Source organism: Ambystoma mexicanum, chromosome 11, assembly GCF_040938575.1.
Source record: "Ambystoma mexicanum isolate Mex_15411 chromosome 11, UKY_AmexF1_1, whole genome shotgun sequence".
Taxonomy (NCBI): domain Eukaryota; kingdom Metazoa; phylum Chordata; class Amphibia; order Caudata; family Ambystomatidae; genus Ambystoma; species Ambystoma mexicanum.
The window spans coordinates 539,302,563-539,325,644 of NC_090934.1; the positions used below are offsets into that span (position 1 = coordinate 539,302,563).

General features: G+C 45.1%; 1 protein-coding gene across 3 annotated transcripts in view; it reads right to left on the minus strand.

Moving 5' to 3' along the window:
- Positions 1-17,011: 17,011 nt before the first annotated feature.
- The window catches only part of LDLRAD3 (low density lipoprotein receptor class A domain containing 3), a 942,778-nt gene continuing 936,707 nt past the window's right edge, over positions 17,012-23,082 (minus strand). For 2 of the 3 annotated variants that reach the window (XM_069623357.1, XM_069623355.1), the window contains exon 6: positions 17,012-17,407. In XM_069623357.1, the coding sequence (XP_069479458.1) occupies positions 17,155-17,407 (253 nt within the window). In that variant the 3' untranslated portion in view covers positions 17,012-17,154. The remainder of the gene's footprint in view (positions 17,408-23,082) is intronic. The other variant, XM_069623356.1, reaches the window with a different exon arrangement.

Genomic DNA, 23,082 nt, shown 5'->3' on the forward strand with positions numbered 1-23,082 from the left:
TTGCCCTGTGTGTGACCGGGGCGAATCTTGACTTGTGTATTCATCCGTCCCCACAAACCTGCTCCTGTGACCCCCACCTTTAGAAATACTGCCTGCACAACCTTTTGCCCCTCTATTCTCCTTTCATGTAACTGTTGGCGAGACCCTTCCCCACGGACCACCATAGATTGCCCCCATATACCTAATCCTGTGTGATCATATATTCTTCATGGACAACACCCATCATACCATTCGTTTGAACCATGAGGCACCAGGGAGAATTAATCACAGATCAAAACCCCACAAAGGGACACCCAGGTTAAGAATGTGCAAGGACCACGCGCCCCTGCCCCCTCACAGGCCTAGCTTAAGAATGTGTACATGTTTGCCCACGATTTATAGGTGACCCCTCATCCTGGTATAAGTTTTATGGTCAACATCACTCTTTGCATGCCAATAATTGTTGTGTTGTTTAGATTTGCTAGAACAGTTACAACTTGTGGACCCAACTTGACCTTCACCCCGCGGAGATGAGCCCAGCTGACACACGTGCCCGCAGACCGCCCGAGCCACAGCAACCAATTGGAGTCTGACACTGTATATTGCTACATGCTGAGCCATAGGGGCCCACCAATGAACATTGTTACCTCTTCACTGTATGGCATGACGTATTTTCTCTTTATAATGTACTGTTTATGTATTATCTGGCAGAGCGCTCTAGGAGCAGCAGAGTCCTCTGCATGCATCTTTTAGCTGATATAAAACTTGCAATCTTTCTCCTGGTCTCATTCCCTACTGGGGTGTGTCCATTTATTCTGGGTTTGGGATTTGTATTTGAGGAATGAACGCCTTCACTACCTCTGAACATAAAATGTTATCTTGCTGGCACGGACCATATCAACTGTTGGAATAGACTGGCCCTTGTAACTATCCTATCTCCCAACCTGATAGAAGACTTAAGAGTCAAATATACCACGTGAACCTCTTAAAGGAATGGAAAGAGGACCTAGCAGAATCCTCCTCTGTGGTAATGGCCAGCCTCCTGTCCAAAGAGAACGATGGGTCCAATTTAGTAACAGCAGACCTTCCCAAAAACAAAACATCCAAGATCTTTTAGATCAGTTCACAATGTCTTTAGCTGTGAGCCTCAGAGAGTAAAAGGGATTCACCATCATATATGCCATTCCCCCGGGAAAGTCATTAATCTCAGACCCTATCACATCCCAGAGGTCTGAAAAGAAATAGTCCTCTAAGAGGTGGAGAAAATGCTAAAAGCAGATATTATTGAGCCATCGAAAGTCTGTGGTGCTCGCCAAGAGTTCTAATGGCAAAACCTGATCAATTGTGGAGGCTTTGCATAGGTTTTTGAAAAATCAGTGTTGTGTCCCAGCTCAACAATGATCAGATGCCTCGGATTGACGGTCTAGTGGATCCACTGCGCACAGCCATCTACCTCTCCACGATTCATCTTACCAAGGGCTATCGGCAGGTGCCATTAAACCCAGAAGATATGGAAAAGACAGATTTCACAGTCCCTACCAGACTATTTCACTTTAAAGTCCTACCTTTTGGGCTCCATGGTGTTCCCACTTTCTAGAGGTCAATGGGACAGATTTTGCATCCCTATTCCAGTTTTTGCAGTGCCTATCTGGATGACATTGTCATCCATAGCAAAACCTGCGAAGTACACTTGTAGCATCTGTATGAAATTACCAGAGCCCTAAAACGAGTTGTCCTAACCGCTAACTCCAATAAATGCCTCTTAGCACAACCAGGAGTTAAATACTTGGGCTGGTTTGTGGGAAACAGATGTGTACAACCCCAGCGAAAGAAAGTACAGGCTGTTCAAGAAACCCCACTACCAAAACAAAAAGAGATCTGAGGGCCTTCTTAGGACTTACCAGTTACTACGGGAGGTTCATCCCAAATTACTCCACCAGCACTGCCTGTTTAACCGATAAGTTAAAGAACGCTGAACCTCAGAAATTACGATGGGGAAACAAAATGGTTGGAGTGGGAAGGTTAAAGTCACCTAAGCATATGAAGTGATGTTTAGTGGAAAGAGAATCAAATAGTTGCCCAAGCTTATTAAAAAAAGGATCTTGAACTGAACATGGTGATGCAGAGCAATAGTTGAGATGGTGAATTCAAATGAGGTAGGAGAGGACATGGCATTGGAGATTTGTGAGGTGAAGAGGCAAGAAGAGAGTAGGGGTCGGACACCACCACCTCTGCAAATTAGACAGGGAGAGTGAATGAAGAATAATTTGGCAGTGTCAAATGGAGAAATCCAGCTTTCATTGATAGCAAGGAGATTTAGGTGAGGAGAGCTGGACCGATGAATACCATGCATTTCAATGGTCCATGGTGGTTCCATTGTGTGATTAATTATGTTGTAGTAATAGATTTGTATCTGTCAAGTGGTTTTTACATTTTTCATCAAAACATATCTGGCGTCTTATAGAGAAATGGCAAATGTATATTATGTGACTTATTACTTGTATTATGTATTGTTATTAGTTTGTATTGTACTGTATTTTTGGGTTTTACTTTTTTTTAAAGATATTTTTATTCGTTTTGTAAACTTTTTTAAACATTCCCCCCAGCCCTCAATACTCCATCACCCTATGTCTGCCCACAGTGTTAGAGGTCCACATGTCCAGGTTACTAGAATTGTTGCCCCACACTTCCTTGTACGGTCTAACATTTATACCCCCTCCTAGCTCTTGGCTTGAAACAGTCCAGCCTCATGGAGCACATATGTGGAATCTAGGGTCCCCATATGGATTCAAGTGTCCTTATGCTGCCTCGATTCCAGCCCATACGTTTCTCCATGGCGGCTATTTCCCAGAGCATTTGCAACCATTGGCCCAGTGACAGGGGTTCTTTCTTGCCCCACATTGAGGCAACCACTAGCTTTGCTGCTTGTGGCATAGTCTTAATACGTCTGAGTTGGATATTTAGTACATCCCATTCCCCTTCCAAATAGAGCCCAAGCATAACAAAGTCTGGTTTAAGCATGCATTTGAGCCCCCCTACTTTGTGATTGACTTCCTCAATGGCTTTCCATAGCTCGCCATAATGTGAGTCAAAGTCCCCTCCTGTCCACACCCCTCCAGCATGTTTTATCTGTGTCTGGTTGGAATATGTCTAGTTTTTCTTGGGTGCAGTGCCATCTATGTAGAATTTTTACCTGTATCTCTGAGTTGTGTGCAGATGGTGCCTTTCCAAGTATTTCGGTAAATGTTTCCCAGTCCCTGGGTGTGATAACTCTCCCTAATTCCTCCTACCATTTCCATTTGAAGGGCCAATCTCCCTCTCCCACAGCATCCTTGATACACCTGTAAAGCATCCCTATCCATTCCTTCATGATCTCTGTATCTGGCAGGGTTTCCTCAAGTGATCTACGTGATCTCATAGCAGCCTTCTTTATTGACAGGTCGTGCAACCAATGCCGTACCTGTTGGTAGCTAAACATGTCTCCCTCTTGCAGACTGTCCTTCCGACAATTTCCATACGTTTTTATGTCGCCCTCCCTCACCATATCCCCTATTTTCCTACATCCCCTTTTTTGTCAAGTGTCAAAACCCTTGTTTACGAGAGCCATTGTGAAATCCCCATTCCTGTACAGTGGTGTAAAGGGCGACAGAATTGTTATCATATTCCCCTTCTTGTGTACCAAATCCCATGCCACCATCATGCCCCTAGAGATTAGATTTAAGAAAAGCCCCCTAGCCCTCTGTTGTCTATTTAACCATGGTTGTTTCGACAAATGCTGACCTGCTATGGCTTGCTCGATGAATAACCAGTGTTTGTCCGATTCTGGATGTAGTCATTCTGCTATTATCCTTATGTGAGAAGCCAGATAGTAATTCATAACATCCGAACATGAAAGTCCTCACCTGCCTTTGGTTGCAATCATCCTTCTCTTACTTGTTTGTGCTTTAGAGTCTCCCCAAATAAACTCTAGAAGGGACTTCTGTATTCCCCATAGCTGTACTGTTTGACAATAGAGCATTTAGGGATAGGTAGACTAACCGGGTAGGTGTTATGTAGTTACTGACCACACGTCAGTAGAATGTATATAATGGAACACACACACGTAAGAGATTAAAATGTGAGAGAAACGACTAAGAGAGAGAAGATCTGTCCGGGGCGGTTGTGCTTCAGGGGCCTATAATAAAGCTAAGTTATAAAGCTTTACGGAGTCCATTAGTTTATTACAGTAAGACGATCATCTTAATCACCACTTGCCTCCCCTGCCACATAAAGTACAATTTGCTCCATCTATTTGAATCGTTAACAAATTCTTTAGAGGGTCGGCTAGTTGGCCCCTTCAAGATCATAGCCCCTTTAGACCGCTGGAATGGCGCTATCTGTATGATTCCCTGCATTGTAGTATCTGACCCCATTATGTTAATAATTTCTGACTTGTGGAAGTTAACTTTGAATCCCGAAACTGACCCAAACCTTTTAATTCTTCCATTACTTCCTCCATCGATTCCAATGGGTTTGTAAGTGAGAGTACTACATCATCAGCAAAAATGCTTATTTTATACACAGCTTCCCTGATTCTAATCCCTCTAATTTGTTCAGAGTTTTGAATCCACTGCGCAAAAGGTTCTATTACCATAGCAAAAAGTATGGCTGACAGTGGGCAGCCCTGCCTTGTCCTCATCACAAGTGAGCTAGCGTCAGTCACTTACCCATTTACATTGATTCTGGCCTTGGGGAAAGTGTAGTTTACCATTATCATGCTTTTGCATTGTTGCTGTGTTGTCCCACAAGGCTCTCTCCCACTCCAGGTCCCCTCCATGCGTGTGGTTCGTTACTGTTGTGCTTCACCTGGCTATTCCACTTGGTGCTCCCCAGTGTCTGACCCTCGCCCTACCCCTCTGCACATCCTGCGCTGTGTCTCACCGGGCTGTGCGTCCCTCCTTCTAACTGCCCCCTTCCTCCTCCTACCATCCTCCTAGGACCCCCTATGGTGCTTTCCATTTCCCCCATCTTCGCTAACTGCTATTCTATCACATATCCTATCCCTCTCAGTAAGTCCAGAAGGAAGAAGTTCAAGAGGGACATCCTGGTCTCCAACCCACGGCTCCCCATCGCTCATACCTACACCAGTGCTTCCTCCAGATAGACTCTCATCAACGTCCTCTTTGTCGTTCCCTCACCAGATCTATGGCCCCCATCACATGGTCTCAGCTCCCTTTCCTATCCCCTCCTCTACCCTTAAAGGAGGCACACGGTGGGATGTCCTTTTTAGCATTCTTCCACTCCTCCAAGACCCTCATTAATGTCTATCTGAATGGCACAGTCTTGGTCCAGGCCCCTTAGCCCAATCTCCTCCTTTTCGATAGGCGTCTCCTGTGTTTTATCAACTTCCTTCCTTCTCCTGCTACTCCTACCAGCATCTCTCTGGCTCCTCTGCCACACCCTTCTTCCGACACCTATCTGGCTACCTTGCCACCACCTGCAATCACCTCTGCCCATTCTCTTGCCCCTCTACCACTTCCACCGGGTGTACCTCAAGCCTTTACCCCTCCCCGGAAGTATTTCAAATGCGGCATCCTGCTCCACGTTGCCACACTTAACTCTCGCCCTGCTGTCAAACACTCCTCTGACATCTGTCACCTCCTCAAAGAGCTTGGCCTGGATGTCCTTGCTCTCACTGAGACATGGTTCACGGCAAGCGCGGTCACAGGTTTTGACACTCTCCTCCCTGATGACTACAAAATCCTCTCCATGCCCATGGAGGGGGGGTTGGGTCTCATTTTTCCAGAGTGGGCCCCTGCCTCTGTCATTCCTATGCAGGCCTACTCCTCCTTTGAATGTCTTCTCTGCAGGCTCTTTTTCTCTCCGACTGTGGCCACCATCTATAGGCCACCTGTCCAGGTTGCCTTTTTCCTCCCCGAATGAGCGGACCTCTCCACATCTCTCCTTGCCTCTCCCTCTCAACATGTCCTCCTCTGAAACACCTCCTGGATGCTTCTGATCCCTCCTCTGGGCTCCTACGCAACCTCTGTGACTCTCTCTCTCTCTATTCTACCCTGTGGTACAACACACATTGCTGGACAAACCTTGGATGTTCTCATATCCTCAGACATCCCTCTCTCTAACCCTCTCCCTACTCTCTCTTGGACTGACCAATTTCTTCTTTCCTCTCACCTAACTCGCTCTGTCCCACAGGCTAAGCCCACCCCAGCACTGCCACCTACCTTCTCGGTCATTCACCACATGAAGCGTGTGTCAGCTGATGCCTTCACCTCGACCTTCTCTGCTCCTCCTACTCCTGTGGCTGACTCACGCTCTGACACAGCCCTCTCTAATCTGCATCTTTCCATTTCCAACAATCTGAACTTCCTTGCTCCTGCCATCCAAATCCGTCTGAAGCCTACCTCCAAGTGCAATTCTTGGTATGACTCTGTCCTCGCCGCCCTGAAACACAAGTGCAGGGTGGCCAAGAGGAATTGTAGGGCTTTGGGAGCATCCTCTGACAAACTGGCCTGCTGCCTGTTTCAAAGGCAATACAGACTCTCTGTCCTGTCCAAGAAGAGAGTCCACATCCAAGCCTGCATCTCTACAGTCTCTAACAACACGGTCAAACTCTTTGAAATCTGCAGGGAGCTGGCCAATCCTTCTGCAGTCTCCACCTCTCCTGCTCCCTCCCAGGCTCTCCGTATGGCTATGGCTTCTCACTTCACTACTAAAACTCAGGACATCCTGTCCTTGCCATCCTCTTCCTCTACCGCCCTCTGCCCCTATCTGGCCACCTCTCCTTCTCCTCCTCCCCTCACCTATTTCTCTCTGATAAGACCTGATGATGTTTCTAGACAAGTCTTATCTATAAAAGTGTCATCCAAACAGGTGCTCCCCTGCTCCTCTGGAACCATCAAGGACTATATTAGACTTAGCCGATTTCTCACTCTTTCGCCACTGGTTCTTTCTCTTCTTTCCTCAAGCACCACCTCCTGCATCCCCTCCTTAAAAAACCTTCTGATGATCCTATCTGGCCAGCTAACTATCGCCGCTCTCTATCACTCCTTTCCTGGGAAAACGTCTTGAAAAGCTGGCCATCTCCCAGCTTACTCTCCACACTGAAACTGTTGGTTTTCTCCATGACCACCAGTCTGGCTTCAGAGCAGCCAGAGGCACGAAAACTGCTCTCCTGAACACCCGTGAAGATCTGCTCTCCAATCTTGACACCAGCACCCCTTATGTCCTCATCCTTCTTGTCCCTTCCTCTGCTTTCAACATGGTCAATCACACCATCACACCACCCTGATCAATTGACTCGGTGAGAACCTGGGAATTATTGATCAGGCTCTGGAGTGGCTGCCCTCTTTTCTCCTGAACACAGGGGGTAGTGTGTTCCAGAGATTTGCTGCCTTTGTGGGGAAGAATTTTCCAAGGCCTTTGGAATGTTTGAAGTTCAGGCAAACCACCTGCAACTGATTGGAAGAGCATAGCACTCTAGACTGGATTTAAGAGGGGGGTGGGTCAATGATTTTAGGTAGGGGGGCTGTTCCAAAAATGCATCAATGGATCATGGTGCCTATTTTGAAATGTATGCGTTCCTGTATTGGTAGCCAGTGGAGGTCCGAGATATGAGTCCTTCTTGTGATGTTTTTGACAATGCGCACTGCTGACCTCCCAGGTCCAAATTGGGTCCTTTCCCTCTGCCACCTCTATCTCCACACGTGGTGTTCCCCAGGGCTCTAACCTTTCACCCTGGCTCTTCAATTTCTACATGGCCTCTTTGGCCCACCTAATCTCTACCTTCTGCTGTAACTGTGAGTGTTATGTGGATGACACAAAGCTCTCCTTCAGGCTCCTTACAGCCTCCTCTCCTCTCTCACACATTCCAGACTGTCTATCCACAATTCAGTACTGGTGCGCCTCTAGCGATCGCTGCTTCAATGCCAGTAAGACAGAGATCCTTCTCATCGGGACCCCTGCTCCCACTTTCCCTCCCTCACTCTGGCCCCCTTTTATGGGCCTCCTTTCTTCGCCTGCCTGCGAGGCAAAAAATCTTGGTGTTATCTTCGACTCCACTCTCTCCTTCTCTCCGCACATCACAGACCTTTCCAAAAAGGCCCACTACCAGCTGCACCTCTTTAGAGGTGCTCTTCCTTTTCTCACTTGCCCCCATAAGCTCAATGTCTCCAGAGGCCTGGTTCTCTCTAGCCTGGACTACTGTAACAGCCTCTTTTTCAATCTGCCCTCCTCTACTTTTCGCCCTCTTCAACTAATCCAGAACAGGACCGCAAGACTTATCCTTGGGCTCAAGCCCAAGCACTGTATCTGAAATCCGTCCACTGGCTCCCGGTGGCTGCAAGGATCAAGTTCAAGACCCTCTGCATCGTCCACAAGGCCTTCTGGGGCCAGTGCCCGCAATACATTCAACACTGCCTTTCCTAAATCTTGAGCCCTTCGCTCCGCTGCCTCCAACTCTCTGAGGGTCAGACGCTTATCCAGGGAGAGGGTAGGGGGTAGATCACGTTCCTCTGCAGGTGCCTCCCACTGGAACAGACTTCCTGCACCTCTCAAACTTGAGCCAGACCACCTGTAGTTCAGTAAGTAGCTCATCTGCTTTCTCTCTCCTCCTACCGTGCTAACCTACCTGTCTGCTGCACTGACTGGTTGCTTGGTTACCCTCATAGTCTTACTGGGTGCTTGGCTCCTCTTTGACCAGTCTCCTCCCCAGTCTGCCTCACACTAGGGGCTGTAACCTCTACAATCCCCTGCCTCCTTGCACTTACCAAGAGCAGCGCTGCCCTGGGTGTACTTACTCAGAACAATGCTGCCCTGATTGCACTTTCCCCTTCCCTCCCCCTTGGACTTCCCCATTCCCTTCCCCTGCATGTTGCGTTAGCGCACTTGCAGAATCTGAATGACACAAAGACTAGTAAGATTGTTTGTCTTGTTCTCACTCCGTACCCTCCCTTGTCTTGTCGTGCCTAGAAACACATGTGTACAGGCACAGTCTAAATGACTTATGATGTCATATCATATTAATAATTGTAGGTCCCAATACAACTTTACCAAAAATGTTCTTTAGGAATGACCAATCTGCCTGGTCGAAGGCTTTTTCAGCATCCAAAAGTGTGGAGCAACACTTGTTCTTTGCCCCTATTTGCCTTGTCAATTAGTAGGGTTAATTTCCTGATGTTGTCTCCAGTCGATCTGTTTGCTACGAAGCCCGTTTGATTGAGGTTGATCAGGTTTTGCATAAATGTTAAATGTTAAAGGTATTTGTACCGCGCACAGTCACCAACGGAATTGGTCCCCAGGTGCTCTGGCGGATCCGTAAATGACAAGGTGGGGTTGGTTAGAAGGGTGAAGAGGGAGTAGGATAGTGAGAGGAGTGGTGTTCTGTTGGCAGCTTCAACTCGGTATACACCGGGTGCTGAGCTTTGGTGCGAGTATTGGATTGTTGTCAGTCCGCATGTGCTGTTGGTGCGGTTTATGTGTTGTTGCAGTGTTGTGAAGTGCGTGTGGCTTGTTGTGCGAGAAATTATTGTGTGAGTTTTTTGAGTGAGATAAGTATGCAGAGAGTTTGATCTTATATTGGTTAGTGGGCTACCTGACATTTAACATGCTAACATTCACTGTTCTGTCTAAGTGTAGCACTTGCTAGCCCTCACAATGCTATCTAGATGCGATGCAGGCTAATGTTCACAATTCTATCTAAGTGTGAACATGCTAACAATCATGATCCTATCTCGATGTGATGAGGCTAATGTTCACAATTCTAAGTTTGGCACCTGCTAACATTCAGGTTTCATTTAAGTGCGTGCAAGCTAACATTCACAATCCTATCTAGATGCGATGTAGGCTAATGTTCACAATTCTATCTAGGTGGACATGCTGAAATTCACAATCTTGTCTAGGTGCGACGCAGGCCAATGTTCACAATTCTATCTAAGTGTGGGCATGCTAACATTCACAATCTTGTCTAGGTGCGACGCAGGCTAATGTTCACAATTCTATCTAGGTGTGGGCATGCTAACATTCACAATCTTATCTAGATGCGACAAAGGCTAATTTTCACAATTCTATCTAGGTGGACATGCTAAAATTCACAATCTTGTCTAGGTGCGACCCAGGCCAATGTTCACAATTCTATCTAAGTGTGGGCGTGCTAACATTCAAGTTTCACCTAAGTGCAGGCATGCTAACATTCACAAACCTATCTAGATGCGACGCATGCCAATGTTTACAATTCTGTTTAGGTGTGGGCATGCTAACATTCACAATCTTGTCTAGGTGCGACACAGGCTAATGTTCACAATTCTATATAAGTGTGGGCATGCTAAAATGCAAGTTTCATCTAAGTGCGGCGCTTGTTGACTTTGACAAGTATGTTATTATGTAATGTAAGGCAACATCTACAATCCTGTCATGAATAGGTTCAGTCTGGTGGTCACAAATCTTTCTAAGTATGCCTGGTATGAGTCTATGGCAGTCTATGTTATGGGAAGGTAAGATAGAGTGGCAGGGGTTTTCTGGAGTAGAGTAATTGCTGTACTCCCCACCCATGCCACACTTACAGTTTTTGTTGGTGTCTGTTGACTGCTGGCTTCCCCTACGGAAATCTGCAGACAAATATTGGAGCCACCACTGTAAGAGCCGCCCTTGGCCTTGGACAGCTGCAGACACATCTTGGAGCCGCCCTTAGCCGCAGGGGCAGCCGGGCAGAGGGCTGCCCTGGGAGGGACCTAATCTATTACTTATAATTTAGGTGTATGTTTTCACATCCAGATTGAGCAGCGAGATAGGCCATTATGCTGCACATTTGGCTGCGTCCTTTCCTGGTTTCGGTATTAGCACTATTTGCACCTCAGTCATTGAGTTTGGCATCGTATTCCCCTCTTTCCTCAGTGAGTTAAAGAGTTCTAGCATCAGGTCTATGAGGGTGGGAGCCATTGCCTGATAAAAAGTTGCATAGAGATAATCCGGCCAGGACTCTTGCCAGTAACCAACCCTTTGATTGCTTCAACCACTTCCTGCCTCTCTAATGGTTTATTCATTAAATCTCCTTCCTGGGATGATGGGTAGCTCCATTGATGACAGGTAGTTCTCCTGCTCACTTACCCCTTCTGCCGTGTATAGTGTTTGGTAAAATTCCCGGAAGGCCTTCAGCTTATGTTCCTTCCCCCCTCGCCCTTTCCAGTATCATTCACTGTTCTCTGGATAAAGGCCTGGTCTACTTGAACTTTCAGACTATTTGCTAAGAGTCTATCTGTTTTCTCCCCTTTCTCATAGAACATGTTTAGATTTCAGTAATATTTTCCCTGCTTTGTCAAGTCTTAGCTTGTTGAGTTCCCCTCTCTTTGTCATAGGTTTTCTATGATTGATCCTACTTTGTTTAAAACTATATTGATTTACAAATTCTTCTACTTCATCTATGAGGTTTACTACCTACTGCTTCATAATTTTGTTGAGGGTAGGTAAAGAGATAATACTCCTTCTCACCACTGCCTTCTTTGCATTCTAGTAGTTCCCCCTTTAGTGTGTCAGCCACCATATTATATATCAAGTTATTCTAATAAGGTTTTCTTTAGTGTCCTTTAGCATGAGATCACTCAGTTTCCACATGTATCACATGTTTGGTCTCCTTTCTAGTTAGTGTTGCAAGCAGTATTGCAGAATGGTCTGAGATTGTGCTAACTGAAATGTCCACTACTTGAATGTGCCTGAGATATGTAGCTAACAGAAATATGTAGTCCATGCAGGATTATGATTTGTGCATGGTCGAGTAGCGGGTGTAGTCCCTTTCCCCGGGATGTAGGTGATGCCATGTGTCTACAAGCCCTATCTCTGCCAGTACATCTTAACTCTATTTGTGATCTTTTCTGTCTGCAGGAATTTGGATGAGGATGATCTGTCCCAGTTGTTCTCCATGACTGAGTTCCAATTACCTGCAATAAAACAATAAAAAATTCTGCTTCCCTGACTGTATCGAGGGATTTTAGGAAGGCTAGAAGGAACTGGTTCCTGCCCTGTGTTTCACTATTACATATCTCCCTTCCCTATCCACGGTAGAATCTGTCAATGTAAAGTTAAGCCTCCTACATGAATCAGTACAGCCACTCCCGCCCTTTTGGATAAGGCACTAGAGTGAATTTGTATGGGATACTATGACTTCTCAGTTGATCCTTAAGTGTTATATGAGTCTCCTGCAATGCTATCACACTTCTGTTCTTTCTCGCCTCAATTCCCTTTATCAACTGGGCCATCTTATTCGGGGTATTGAGCCCATACACATTTCCTGACCAAAACATGGATAAATCACATAACTGAGGCATGAGTGAGCCTTTTGAGTTTGAGTTACCTATCCTGATGGATCCTTTCTTGTCTCAATGGTGCACCTAGACTGATGGTGTGGTGCTACAAACTTCCCCAAACATCATCAAAGTTAACTTCCCCCCCTACCCCCCCTTTGGTTGAGAACCATTTGTGCTCTATCCATCCTCCATGCACAAAAGATAGTCCCCTACCCTTGTGAATATTCTTATATTGGTGTTCCCCTCTTCTATTTGTTTTCACAATATAGAACTATGCCCTGAGTCAAATATTCCCCTTCCCTTGTAAATATCACAACAGCACCAGCCCCACCTCCTCACCTTGTCGCGCTTTGAAACACTTGTGTATATGCGCGTTATAAATGCCATACCACATCATATCAAGGGCAACTGAACAAAATATAGACATATTAACGGCCAAACTTCCTCCCTGGAACCCGGTGGCCCCAATGTAGTGTCACAATTTCTTCCACTCTTGACCACTTGCCACGCCAACTTTTCTCCAAGTCATTATTTCTCTGTTGTGTCTTCCTTTCGGCCTCTTCCCCCAGGCGTTGTGCATTTTTTTCCCAGAGCCCATCGCTGTTTCTTCGGGGCCCGCCTCCGACCCCAATTTGATCCTGAGAAGGGACGTTTCCTGCTGGGCATTGAACAGCATGACCACCTTATCCTTCCATTAGAATTGCAAGACGAATGGGTGTGTACACAGATACCTAACCCCTTTTTCGACAGCGTTCTGTGATGGGCTTCACTTTCCTTTGCTTAGTTAAGGTAAGATGCTCCTTTAAAACCGAAAGGCCCCGCTTTCCTTCTTCTCTGAGTAAGGCCTCTTTGGTTGTGAAGTCATGAAGTTTAGCCAGGACGTCTCTAGACTCTCCATCCTTCGCTCTTTTAATTCCCACCATGTGGATTATGTGGATTTTTATTGGAGCTTCTGATGGCTCATCGAGCAGAAGAGTAAACAGATCTGAGATGTAACCTCTGATATTGTTCTCTTTCACTCCCTCTTTTTTGTATTTGATCCGTAGGTTGTTCCTTCGAGACCAGTTCACCAGGTCATCACACCTATTCTGCAGGGTCTCGAAGGTCTCTGATAGGGTCTGGATTTCTTGGGTCATATGGGTAGTTCAACTACACAAGTTGCAATTGACCTTTCGTTTCTGGGCACCCTTTCTCCCAGATCGCCGATGTCCTTTTTCTTGTCAGATATCGCTTTTGAGAGTTCATCCTTGATTGCAGTGACCTCTGTTTTGAGAAGATTGGATATATCGTCCTTGAGGTCTTCAATCATAGAGAGCATCATGCCCCTTGCCAACGGGTCCTCATCCACTCCCCTCTACCTATGACTCCTTGCTTGCTTCAACACATTTTTCTGAGCGGGTATTACCCCAGAGAAAGATTTTGAGCGTCGTGGTTTTCATATGTGTTTTTGACTTTGACATATTGCTGATTCGTCAATGCGTTTTCTATCACCTCAGCATATCTCCTCGGTCGCTAGAGCAGCTTTCTCCTAAGTCAGCCAGTGCCTGGCTATCCCGGCCCTAGCTGCCACACCTCTTCTGTGTATCTCCATTTGTCTCTCCAGGATCTGGAGGGCCACGTCCCTCTACGACATAGTCCTTGGTAGTGTGAAGCGAGTTGTCTTGGCCATCTTCAATAAATGAGTCATGATTTCAGTCCCTCCAGTGGTGCTGTCAGGCCCCCAGTGGGTCCTCGTGCACCATCTCATCCCATCTCACCCCTCCTCCATCACAGAGGGTGGCCTCTGTGCACCTTCAAGTTAAGGGTGTCGAAAGTATCCCTTTTCTAGTCCTCAGTCGGCCGCTCCTCCTCCGTTTTCTTCACCCGGACACCATGTGGTTCACCTCCTTTCTTCCTTGGCCTGCCTCATAGGGCCTTCTTTGTGGAGTGGCTGCATCGGGCGCCTCTGCTGCGAGACATTCACATGGACGGGGAAGAGGGCAGCTAGGGCTCGACTTCTCAGCATGAGGGCACACAGGATCCTCCAGATGGCTGTTTGCAGTGCCGCCAATCCTCCAGTGTAGAGCCGCCATTCCCTTGTGCTCTGGGCCTTCTTCGTTACTGGAAACCCTCCGACTTCTCAGTACTTAGTGATTCTTCACTCCTAACCCATCTTTGTGCCTGCCATCTTCGAGTCAGGCAGGGCTATGTGTTGCTCGCACGAGGAGCCACCTCGGTGCCTTCTGCGCCTCCTGGTTGCAATAGGGAACTCTCCACTTCCTCACCGCCACATGAGTGGTGACTCATATCTCAGTACCGGATACACCGGAGTACTATCAGTGCAACAATTATGGGAAAACAGAGCTGGTTTTTAAGCGACTGCTCTGTCGGCTCTCTTGGTCACCCCCACCCACGTTTAATTGAATAATAAAATCTGAATAAAGAAATGCTTGACTATATAATATAATATATACTGTCTCATCAGTCTATAATGTATCGGTTACATGTCACCACTTGCACATTCCCATCTGCCACCTAGATCATTTAACCACTACTTATCAACATCAACCGTTGTACTGCACCCTGCAAATGGATTGCTATGTTCATCACTGCTTTGCTTGTAGACCGTGTTTCTGATAGAAGCATGCAACATCCTCTTAAATAAATACAATAAATTACTAGCCTCCCCACTAAAATCTAAATTGTATAGGACACCATTGGTGCAAGGTATGTAATGTCGACCTCGACCCAAAGTACTTGTGGCTTTCACACACCTTCTACTCAATCCCATTTGCACATTTTCAGGCATCAAGAATTCATCACAGCTTCCCGTAGCACTGAGACACCTTCCAAAGGTGGTTGTGGTCACCTTTGAATCAGGGATGGTTTGTGTGTAAAACAGATCGCTGGTGGCAGCTTCTTCTTAGTATTTCAGGATGATACGATCAAATATGCTGAACAAAAAAAAGTACATATGAAAAGCAAAACGCTAGACTCCAGTGTCCTGTTTCTAAGCATTGAGACACTTATTTGTGCATGAGGTTCTCAATCTGGATATATATATATATGTTTTTATGTATGACAGGTGAAAGGGCTGTCCCACATTTTATGTTTCTGTTTTAGGAACTTGTGAAGCGCAATTACGCCCAATGTAGGTGTGTTGGAGCCGAACATGGAAAGCATCTGAAGGGACCATATTGAATGGAGTGCATGATAAGAAAGGTCTTAGGTTTCTTTCTGATACAATGGTGATAAAGGGATTCAAGGGAAATCTAGAGGGAGAGAATTCAATTTCTCTGCTCTCCCACAAGGAATAAGTAAGAAGGACCTCCTGCTCTTTTGCAATACATCCTGTGTGTCAGCATCTGGACAGTGATAGAAGACTCAGGATGTAGGGTTTGTAATAATATAGAAATCTCTCTAAAACGAAATTGGATATTTGTCTGATAAATATTTTATGATACAAAGGGGCTCATTACAAGTTTGGCGATACAGTACATTTTGACAGTAATTCCAGTACTGCCACTTATTTGGTCATTAACAGAAATACTGCCGGCTTTACAGCACCGCCAAATTCAAAGTGTGCATTACAGTGGAGGATTCATTGCCAATCAACTGCTGAAGGTAAATCCTCCACTTTAACAACAACATTTGGAGGAATTACCAAATTCCACAATATCTACCAGAGAATCTTAAGCACTGCATGGATGATGACTAACATTGCAATGCTGCCACCTTAATCAGGCACTAATTCCTTCAGACCGAGTGGAGGTATAGGTAATTGTGTTTGGTGGTAATTCGACTGACTCCTGCAAACTCATAATGAAGCCGAATGTACCTTAAGAGAATACTATGAGTGATCGGCAATCAATGAAGAGAATGTGTAGCTCAAATGGCTGACGATTACCAGTTTGAATTAAGTATAAACCTGGTGGGTGCAGATTGCACACTTTGTATATAGTTCAGGGCCACCTGAAGAACCAGAGAGGTCCCCATTAGTGTAGTCAAGACCACTAGATCCAATGCATTAGAGATTCAGTGTGGATGGCCTGTAAATGAGAATAGGGATCCTTAAATGAAACCTACAACATTGTCCGATGAGTGAAAGAATTTAGTTAAAAAATGCCCATGTTACTGACTTTAACTTTCAGTTAATAGAAGGCCTATGTGTGAGGGCAAAAATGATGATGTGGTGGCTTGGGTCAAAAACAAATTTGGTTGGATGCAATTTCAAATGGTTGATGGTCATCCGGTGATCAATATGTTTGAGACAGTATCTCAGTGATTCACATGGGGTCTTAATGAAAGCTTGGGGTGGACAATGTAGAATAATTAGCATTGACTCTGTTGGCATTACAAACATTTTGAAGAAATGGGAGAATTTGAAGTAAAATTCAAACCAGCACCTCGAAAGCAGATTGGTTTGCATCGAAATTAAAACCAGCGATTTAAATATAATAGTAAATTTGGAATGCCACTTAGTTACGCCAATGCCAGATGATGGGTCACTGAATGGCACTGAATATTTCAGCATGAATCAATGTGTGTTCTGAATACGAGATAGAAATCGGAATCCTAGTTGATAAATGTGAATTCTGAATTTGAGCTTATTCAAAGTGATCCAACAATGGGGCCTTGTGATTGTCCCATAGAGTATTCACTGTTGTCCAACCCACAAAGTGCATTCCTGAATGGACGATTGATTCATGTATACAACTTTTTTTGCTAAATGATTCTGCAATAAAATAAACTGCAAAGTCTTTCAGAAAAATGATATTTAATTCACACAAAGAAATCTAAAAAAATATACCTCTTGAATATGTGGACATAGATATATAACAATATATACATGTAAATGAACTACAACAGATGATTCTCTATGCCTCCGTAGGATAGCTGTTGGTCAAGCTTCTCTTTCCATTATGGGGTTGAGCAGGGATTCACTTGGATCAGGTGTCTCCTCCTGAGGAGTCCTGGGATTGTCCGTAATGACACACGTACTGCTCATCCTGGCGCAGTCAGAGTTTCCTGTTCCATCGGCTTCCAGGCTCGTTGAGCTGCTGGTCCGTGAGCGGTAGGGTGGCAGCCCAGCTTGAAGTGCAGATTCCTTGTCCGAAGAATATGGAGGTGGCGGAAGATCATACCACGGTGGCCTGCTGAAGGGGAAAAAAAGTAATTTATTTCACTCCCATCCAAGTATTAAAAGTCACAGTGTGTTTTTATGTACAATACATTACAAGGTACGTTATTTGCATGCCAAGTTAAACACATATTGCCAAAGAAATCAATGGGATACATAAAGGTTACATTATCTTCAGTAGTGATTATTTGGGATTTCATCTTTTTTGTAAAAGTCCATTTTGCTTTATGCACTTTGTCTTCTTTGGTTACATGCACACACATATTTTGCTGTTCTCCCACCTAATGCAGTCGCCATCATAGGATGACACAGATGGGGAAATAATACCACACATGTCTTTGCATGCAAGATAGTGCAGGAGACAGTGGGCCTCATTTTCTACCTCTACTAAGTCACATTTCTGACTCCCTCGGCTTCTTGTTTGAGCTCTGTCTGCCAGTCTCTATTTCCAGCATGTGGTCATTCAGTCTGTGTTCGGGTTGTATTCACCTGTGCTTCTATTTGTTTTTTAAACCAAACTTAGGCCATCTGCAAGTTTAATGTAACATCTTATTCCAAACAAGACCACCTTTTGAAGTCCTTCATAATAATGCCCCTTCCAAGGTACCATTGTATTGATAACAGCCGTTTTAAACAGCTGTTACTGCCAGAGGGGTGCAGATTCAAATTGATGTAATAACAGGTTTTATTACCTACAAATTATCTAGTAAAACATTTAACAAATTTGGAGGAATGAAATGTGGATTCCTTCAGCAGTGATTCAACCCTTTGGCCTCCACGTTCAAAGCGAGTTTCTATAGAAGATGGTAACCCCAATGGGGTCATACAACCCAATTATTGGGTTGTATGACATTATGTCGAAGGCTTTTCCTGACCTTTGCTTCAAGAAGTTATCCTTAAAAAACGGTTTCATACCAGCAAATACCAATTTGCATTACAAAGGAAGGGGATTTATGTTTACCAAGAACAACAAAGTACCAGTCTTGCAGAGAAAGGGTGCATTGCTTTGTTCAAATACAATGTAGCAGTTGCCATCTTATGATTGTTTAGTACAGAAGGTTCAGCATCCCTAGTTACTAGGGAAGAGCCTCTCTTGGACTTCCTTGAGCGCAAGTATCCCCCCACCCTCCGTCACCTCTCCTCAATCCCCCACACCAGCATAATGTGCTTCCACCCCCCCCTCCGGCCAGAGACTGTGTGTAATTGTTCTCTCTAGCATTGCCTACACATTTTCTACTATGTGCTGTGGAGTGCACTAAGATGGTCACTGAAACTATTAATCAGAACAGGGTTTATTTTACAAGCTCTGGAGGGAAAAAGACAGACGTAAAAGGGGTTAGCCATTTGCACCTTACTTTTGCACTACTGGGCATTTTACTGCCATTTGAATTCAGAGAAAGATTATGAAATGAAATTTGCAATTCTGCCATACATTCCCTAGAAAAAGGCACACGCTTTTTCATTGATGCATATAACGATTTCTAGCAGCAAGCATATTCCAAAGAAATCCATTGTAAATGCCATCTGCAAAGTGTTACTTGCAGGCGGCATTTACATCTTTTATACACCAATAGTAAAAATAAAGAGTAAAGCCGAGTTCCCCAGTTTTTACTCTTTACTTGTGCACAACGTTTTGTAAAAGTTGAAAATTGCATGCAAGTGACAACAATTAACGCTCTGCACAAAATCACCCTGAAAGAGTAAATCATCATACAAGTACACTTATGCCCTCAGACATATTGGGCCCCATTACAAGGTCGGCGGTAACCCCCCGGTGCTACCGGCAGGCTGACGTCGAACTCGTAACACTGTTTCCACCACCTGATATCCGGGTGCCACAGGGAAATTACAAGTCCCGGCGGCCCGGGATATCAGGTGGCAGAAAGTGCAAGTCCCCATTCCCATGGAGTTGCATAGGACTCCATGGGAATGGAGACACGAAAGCATTGGCACTGTTGCAGACGTGCCCGGGAGGCAGAGATGGAGTGTGGCGGTCCAGAAAGGGGATGCACCCTTATTTCTGGACCCACACACATGGAATGAGGCCCATTGTAGGCAATGTTTTTCAAAAGAGATTATTTTTTGTTATGGATAATTCATGACCCAGACTGAACACGATCTATCTAACTGCCATTCACATTTCATCTATACAAAATTGATGAATTGAAGTAAAGTGTCCTTCACTACTTTTTTTTTGTCTTTGAACTCACTTTCTAATACCCCCTCACTCACATAACACCCATCGAGCATTAAAAAAGGTACTGAAGACAGCTGTTTATGTGTTATGCCTGTCATAACACCATTTTTTTTAACACTTGGGGCATGGAACAGGCCATTTATGCATAAAGGTGATTTCCCCAGTTTTTACTCTTTACTTGTGCGCAACGTTTTGTAAAAGTTGAACATTGCATGTAAGTGACAACAATTATTGCTCTGCACAAAATGACCGTGAAAGAGTCATAAAAGTACAGTTATGCCCTCAGAGATATTGGGCCTCATTACGAGTTCGGCGGGAACCCCCCCCCCCCAGTGCTATCTGCAGGCTGCCGCCGAACTCGTAACACTGTTTCCACCAGCGGCCCGGGATATCAGGCGGCGGAAAGTGTAAGTCCCCACCCCCCATAACGCCCACTAAGCATTCAAAAAGGTACTGAAGACAGCTGCTTATGTGTTATGCAGCTATTCCCGTCGATACCCCTTTTTTTTTAACGCTTATTGTCTTTGCAGGTTGAGTCAGGGCCCGTAACAAGCCATATAAGCATGCCTTGCCATCTTGCTCAGCTTGCAAAAACTTTTGTTTTTTTTTACACAAGCTTCACATTTTCGTTTCCATCGGAATCTATTGTACAGGTCTCCCTTAACCAGTGCGGGAGGTCTTTCTTCTTTTCCAAACCGTATTGGGGCAAAAAAGTGCGTAAAAGTGGCTTTACCTTACTTTCCCTTTTTTTCCACTACATCTTGAGATTGATGAAAATGTATCAGAGGAAACTGATTTTGCACTTGAATAAAAATGCTGGCGGTCGCCTCCATGAAATAAATACTTGTTTAAAATGAGACCCTTAATTTTAGTTTTTGTAATTTAACGTTTCATAGATACTATTAACTGTAGCTGGTAAAAGAGCTTAGAGGATTAACATATGCTGCAGTAGAAAAGTGTGCATAATTCTAAATGAAAGGTTAAAATCCTAGCACATCTGACTTAGGCTCCCAAACGTATGAGTTCGTAATAATAGCCCCACGTCAACTAAGTAATAAACATTTCCCCGGACCACCTAGAGCGAGACGTGAGACCTATTTCAGTAAAGTAGTGCATGGAGGTGGTGCTGGCCTCTGACATTCTTTCACCTTTGGGTTGCTATCACCTTTCACCTCTAGGCTAGTGGAACTGTTCACCTCTTGTCAGACTACTGGTGTATAAAGAGCATCATCTGATCAGTCCAACGACATCCTGCCTTCACTTCCACAATGCCGTAACTTTGAAATGTGTATTAAATTCTCGGTTTACTACATACATATGGCAATTAAACTATTGTACTGTTTCCAAAAGGTGCACCTGCAAAGAAACAGCAGGGGGTTTGGATGCTCCTCGGCAGCGTGTCATAAGCAATGCATCACATCATATTAGGAACACGTGCTCACAAGAATCGTGCAATGCAGATTTCCCTTGATATGAAATGTGTATGCTACTTCATTCCCTGCAGCGAACAACGCAGAGTAAAGAAATGCAGACGTGCGGACTATAAAAGATGCATGAAATATACATGAGATGTATGTGCGCAGGCACACTTAGAAGCCTCAGGGTTTTTAACAGTGAGATACATGATGTTAAGGCACATGCATGTAATTTAGGAGTTGCAAGTGGTCCCTATTGAACCCCATGATCACTGACTTTCAGTGGGAAGGAGCATATTCTTGTATGGCTAGCGGGTTTCCCTATCGGACATGCTTCAGGTTGCGGGTTACCCTACAGGTGGCGGGGTGGAGGGATCCCCATGTGGAGGTCTATGTAATGACGTCCTGTCTTGTGATCTGGATTGACAGGTATAGTTGTTTTGTGAGCAGTAAGTAGTGGGTTGTGCAAGAAGGATGAGAGTTGTCAATGCTTTTCTTTGCACAAACCCAATCAAGTAAAGGGTGTTGGGTGAAGTGTGGAGGCCATGTCTATAGCGGTAGGTGATATATAGGTGTGGTATGGGCACGATATGAGTATGTGTAAGCATATAAGGCAATCAGGGTAATGCGACTGTGCTTCAGCACAGTGTAATGCTTAGGTGAGCCGTCTCCAGTGCTTTGTTTGTTGCAATAATTCTGACTCTGGGCCTCATTACACGGTAGGCGGTGGACCAAGGTGCTTTTAGCACCTTGGTCCATGCCGGTTAAATATTGGCACCGCCTTGGAGGAAAGGGGAATTACCGCCCTATTCCAAGGTTGGCGGGGCGGTAATTCCCCCTCCCTCCATTGCCCTTCCCCATTCCCATTTTTGCCCCATAGGGCATAATGGGAATGGGCAAGGTGCTAATTACGGTACCGCAAATTGCGGTACCGTAATTAGCAACCTGGTCCCTTTGCGGGTTGGTTTTTAACGCCTGCTAAAAAGCAGGCGTTAAAGTACCAACCCGCAAAGGAACCTCGTAGTAAGGCGGTAAGGGTTAACGGTCACTGGTACCATTACCGGTGACCGTTAACCCTTACCGCCTTCCGTGTAATGAGGCCCTCTGTGTTGTTGGTGTGTGTTCATGTGTAGGACGGTGAAGGAAGCTTAAGGTGTTAGATGTGTTCGTGGTCTGGAGGAAGGAGAAGATGTAATTAAGGGGGAGTGTGATCAGGGAATTCTGACACAGACATGTCTTGTGTGTGTGTATGGCAATAGAAGCGTGCCTGGGTGAGGCTAATATCAGACAAATATATAGGGTGCTAGTGGTGTAAAGGGACTGGTGGTCTTGGGTGTAGCATGTGAGGGGTTCTATCTCATGCAGATCATTGGTGAAGGGTGTAAAGTGAGATAGGGCCTCGTGGGGCATGATTCTACCGTGGGATGTTTGTTGCGTCAGTTAGAGATCTGTGGCCTCCATGCTGCTATATCCAGGAGAGGTGGCGGGAAATGGAGACGTGTCAGAGAAGGACTGAGAGAATGATTTATGGGATGAATGGGATGGATGTAGTTGTGTGGGTATAGCAGTCAGTGTGGGGCATACTGTGCTACAGTAGAAAGCTGGATGGAGGGTTTGTCTTTCGTGTTGCTCGGAGTGATTTATCTTATGTCATGGAAGGTCGAGTGAAATGTTAAAATGAAACTCAGTGCATTTTATGTCCTTTATTGTGAAGAAAACAATACGACAGCAACAGAAATGTTTCAATCAGGAGCAACATAAATGTTTCAATCAGGAAGATTAATATGAGCGTCTAAACACTTACACCCATCTCCCATGGTGGTACAATATGATATGACATGATAGGTTATTTATAACACTCTTAATACCCAGAGGTTTCTAAGCGTGGACCCGGGATCAAACCTGTGGGGCTCCGTGTTGTCTTGCTTCCAAGTTGAGCACATTGCCCCTGAGCTAACTTCCTGAGACAGGAAGTGGTAGCCACTTCCTGTTGTCTAGCTAGATGCAGGCTTTCCCAGGTCTTGTACCATTGTCTACCTATGATCAAAGATCACCACATATCCGAATTGACCTAGTCTC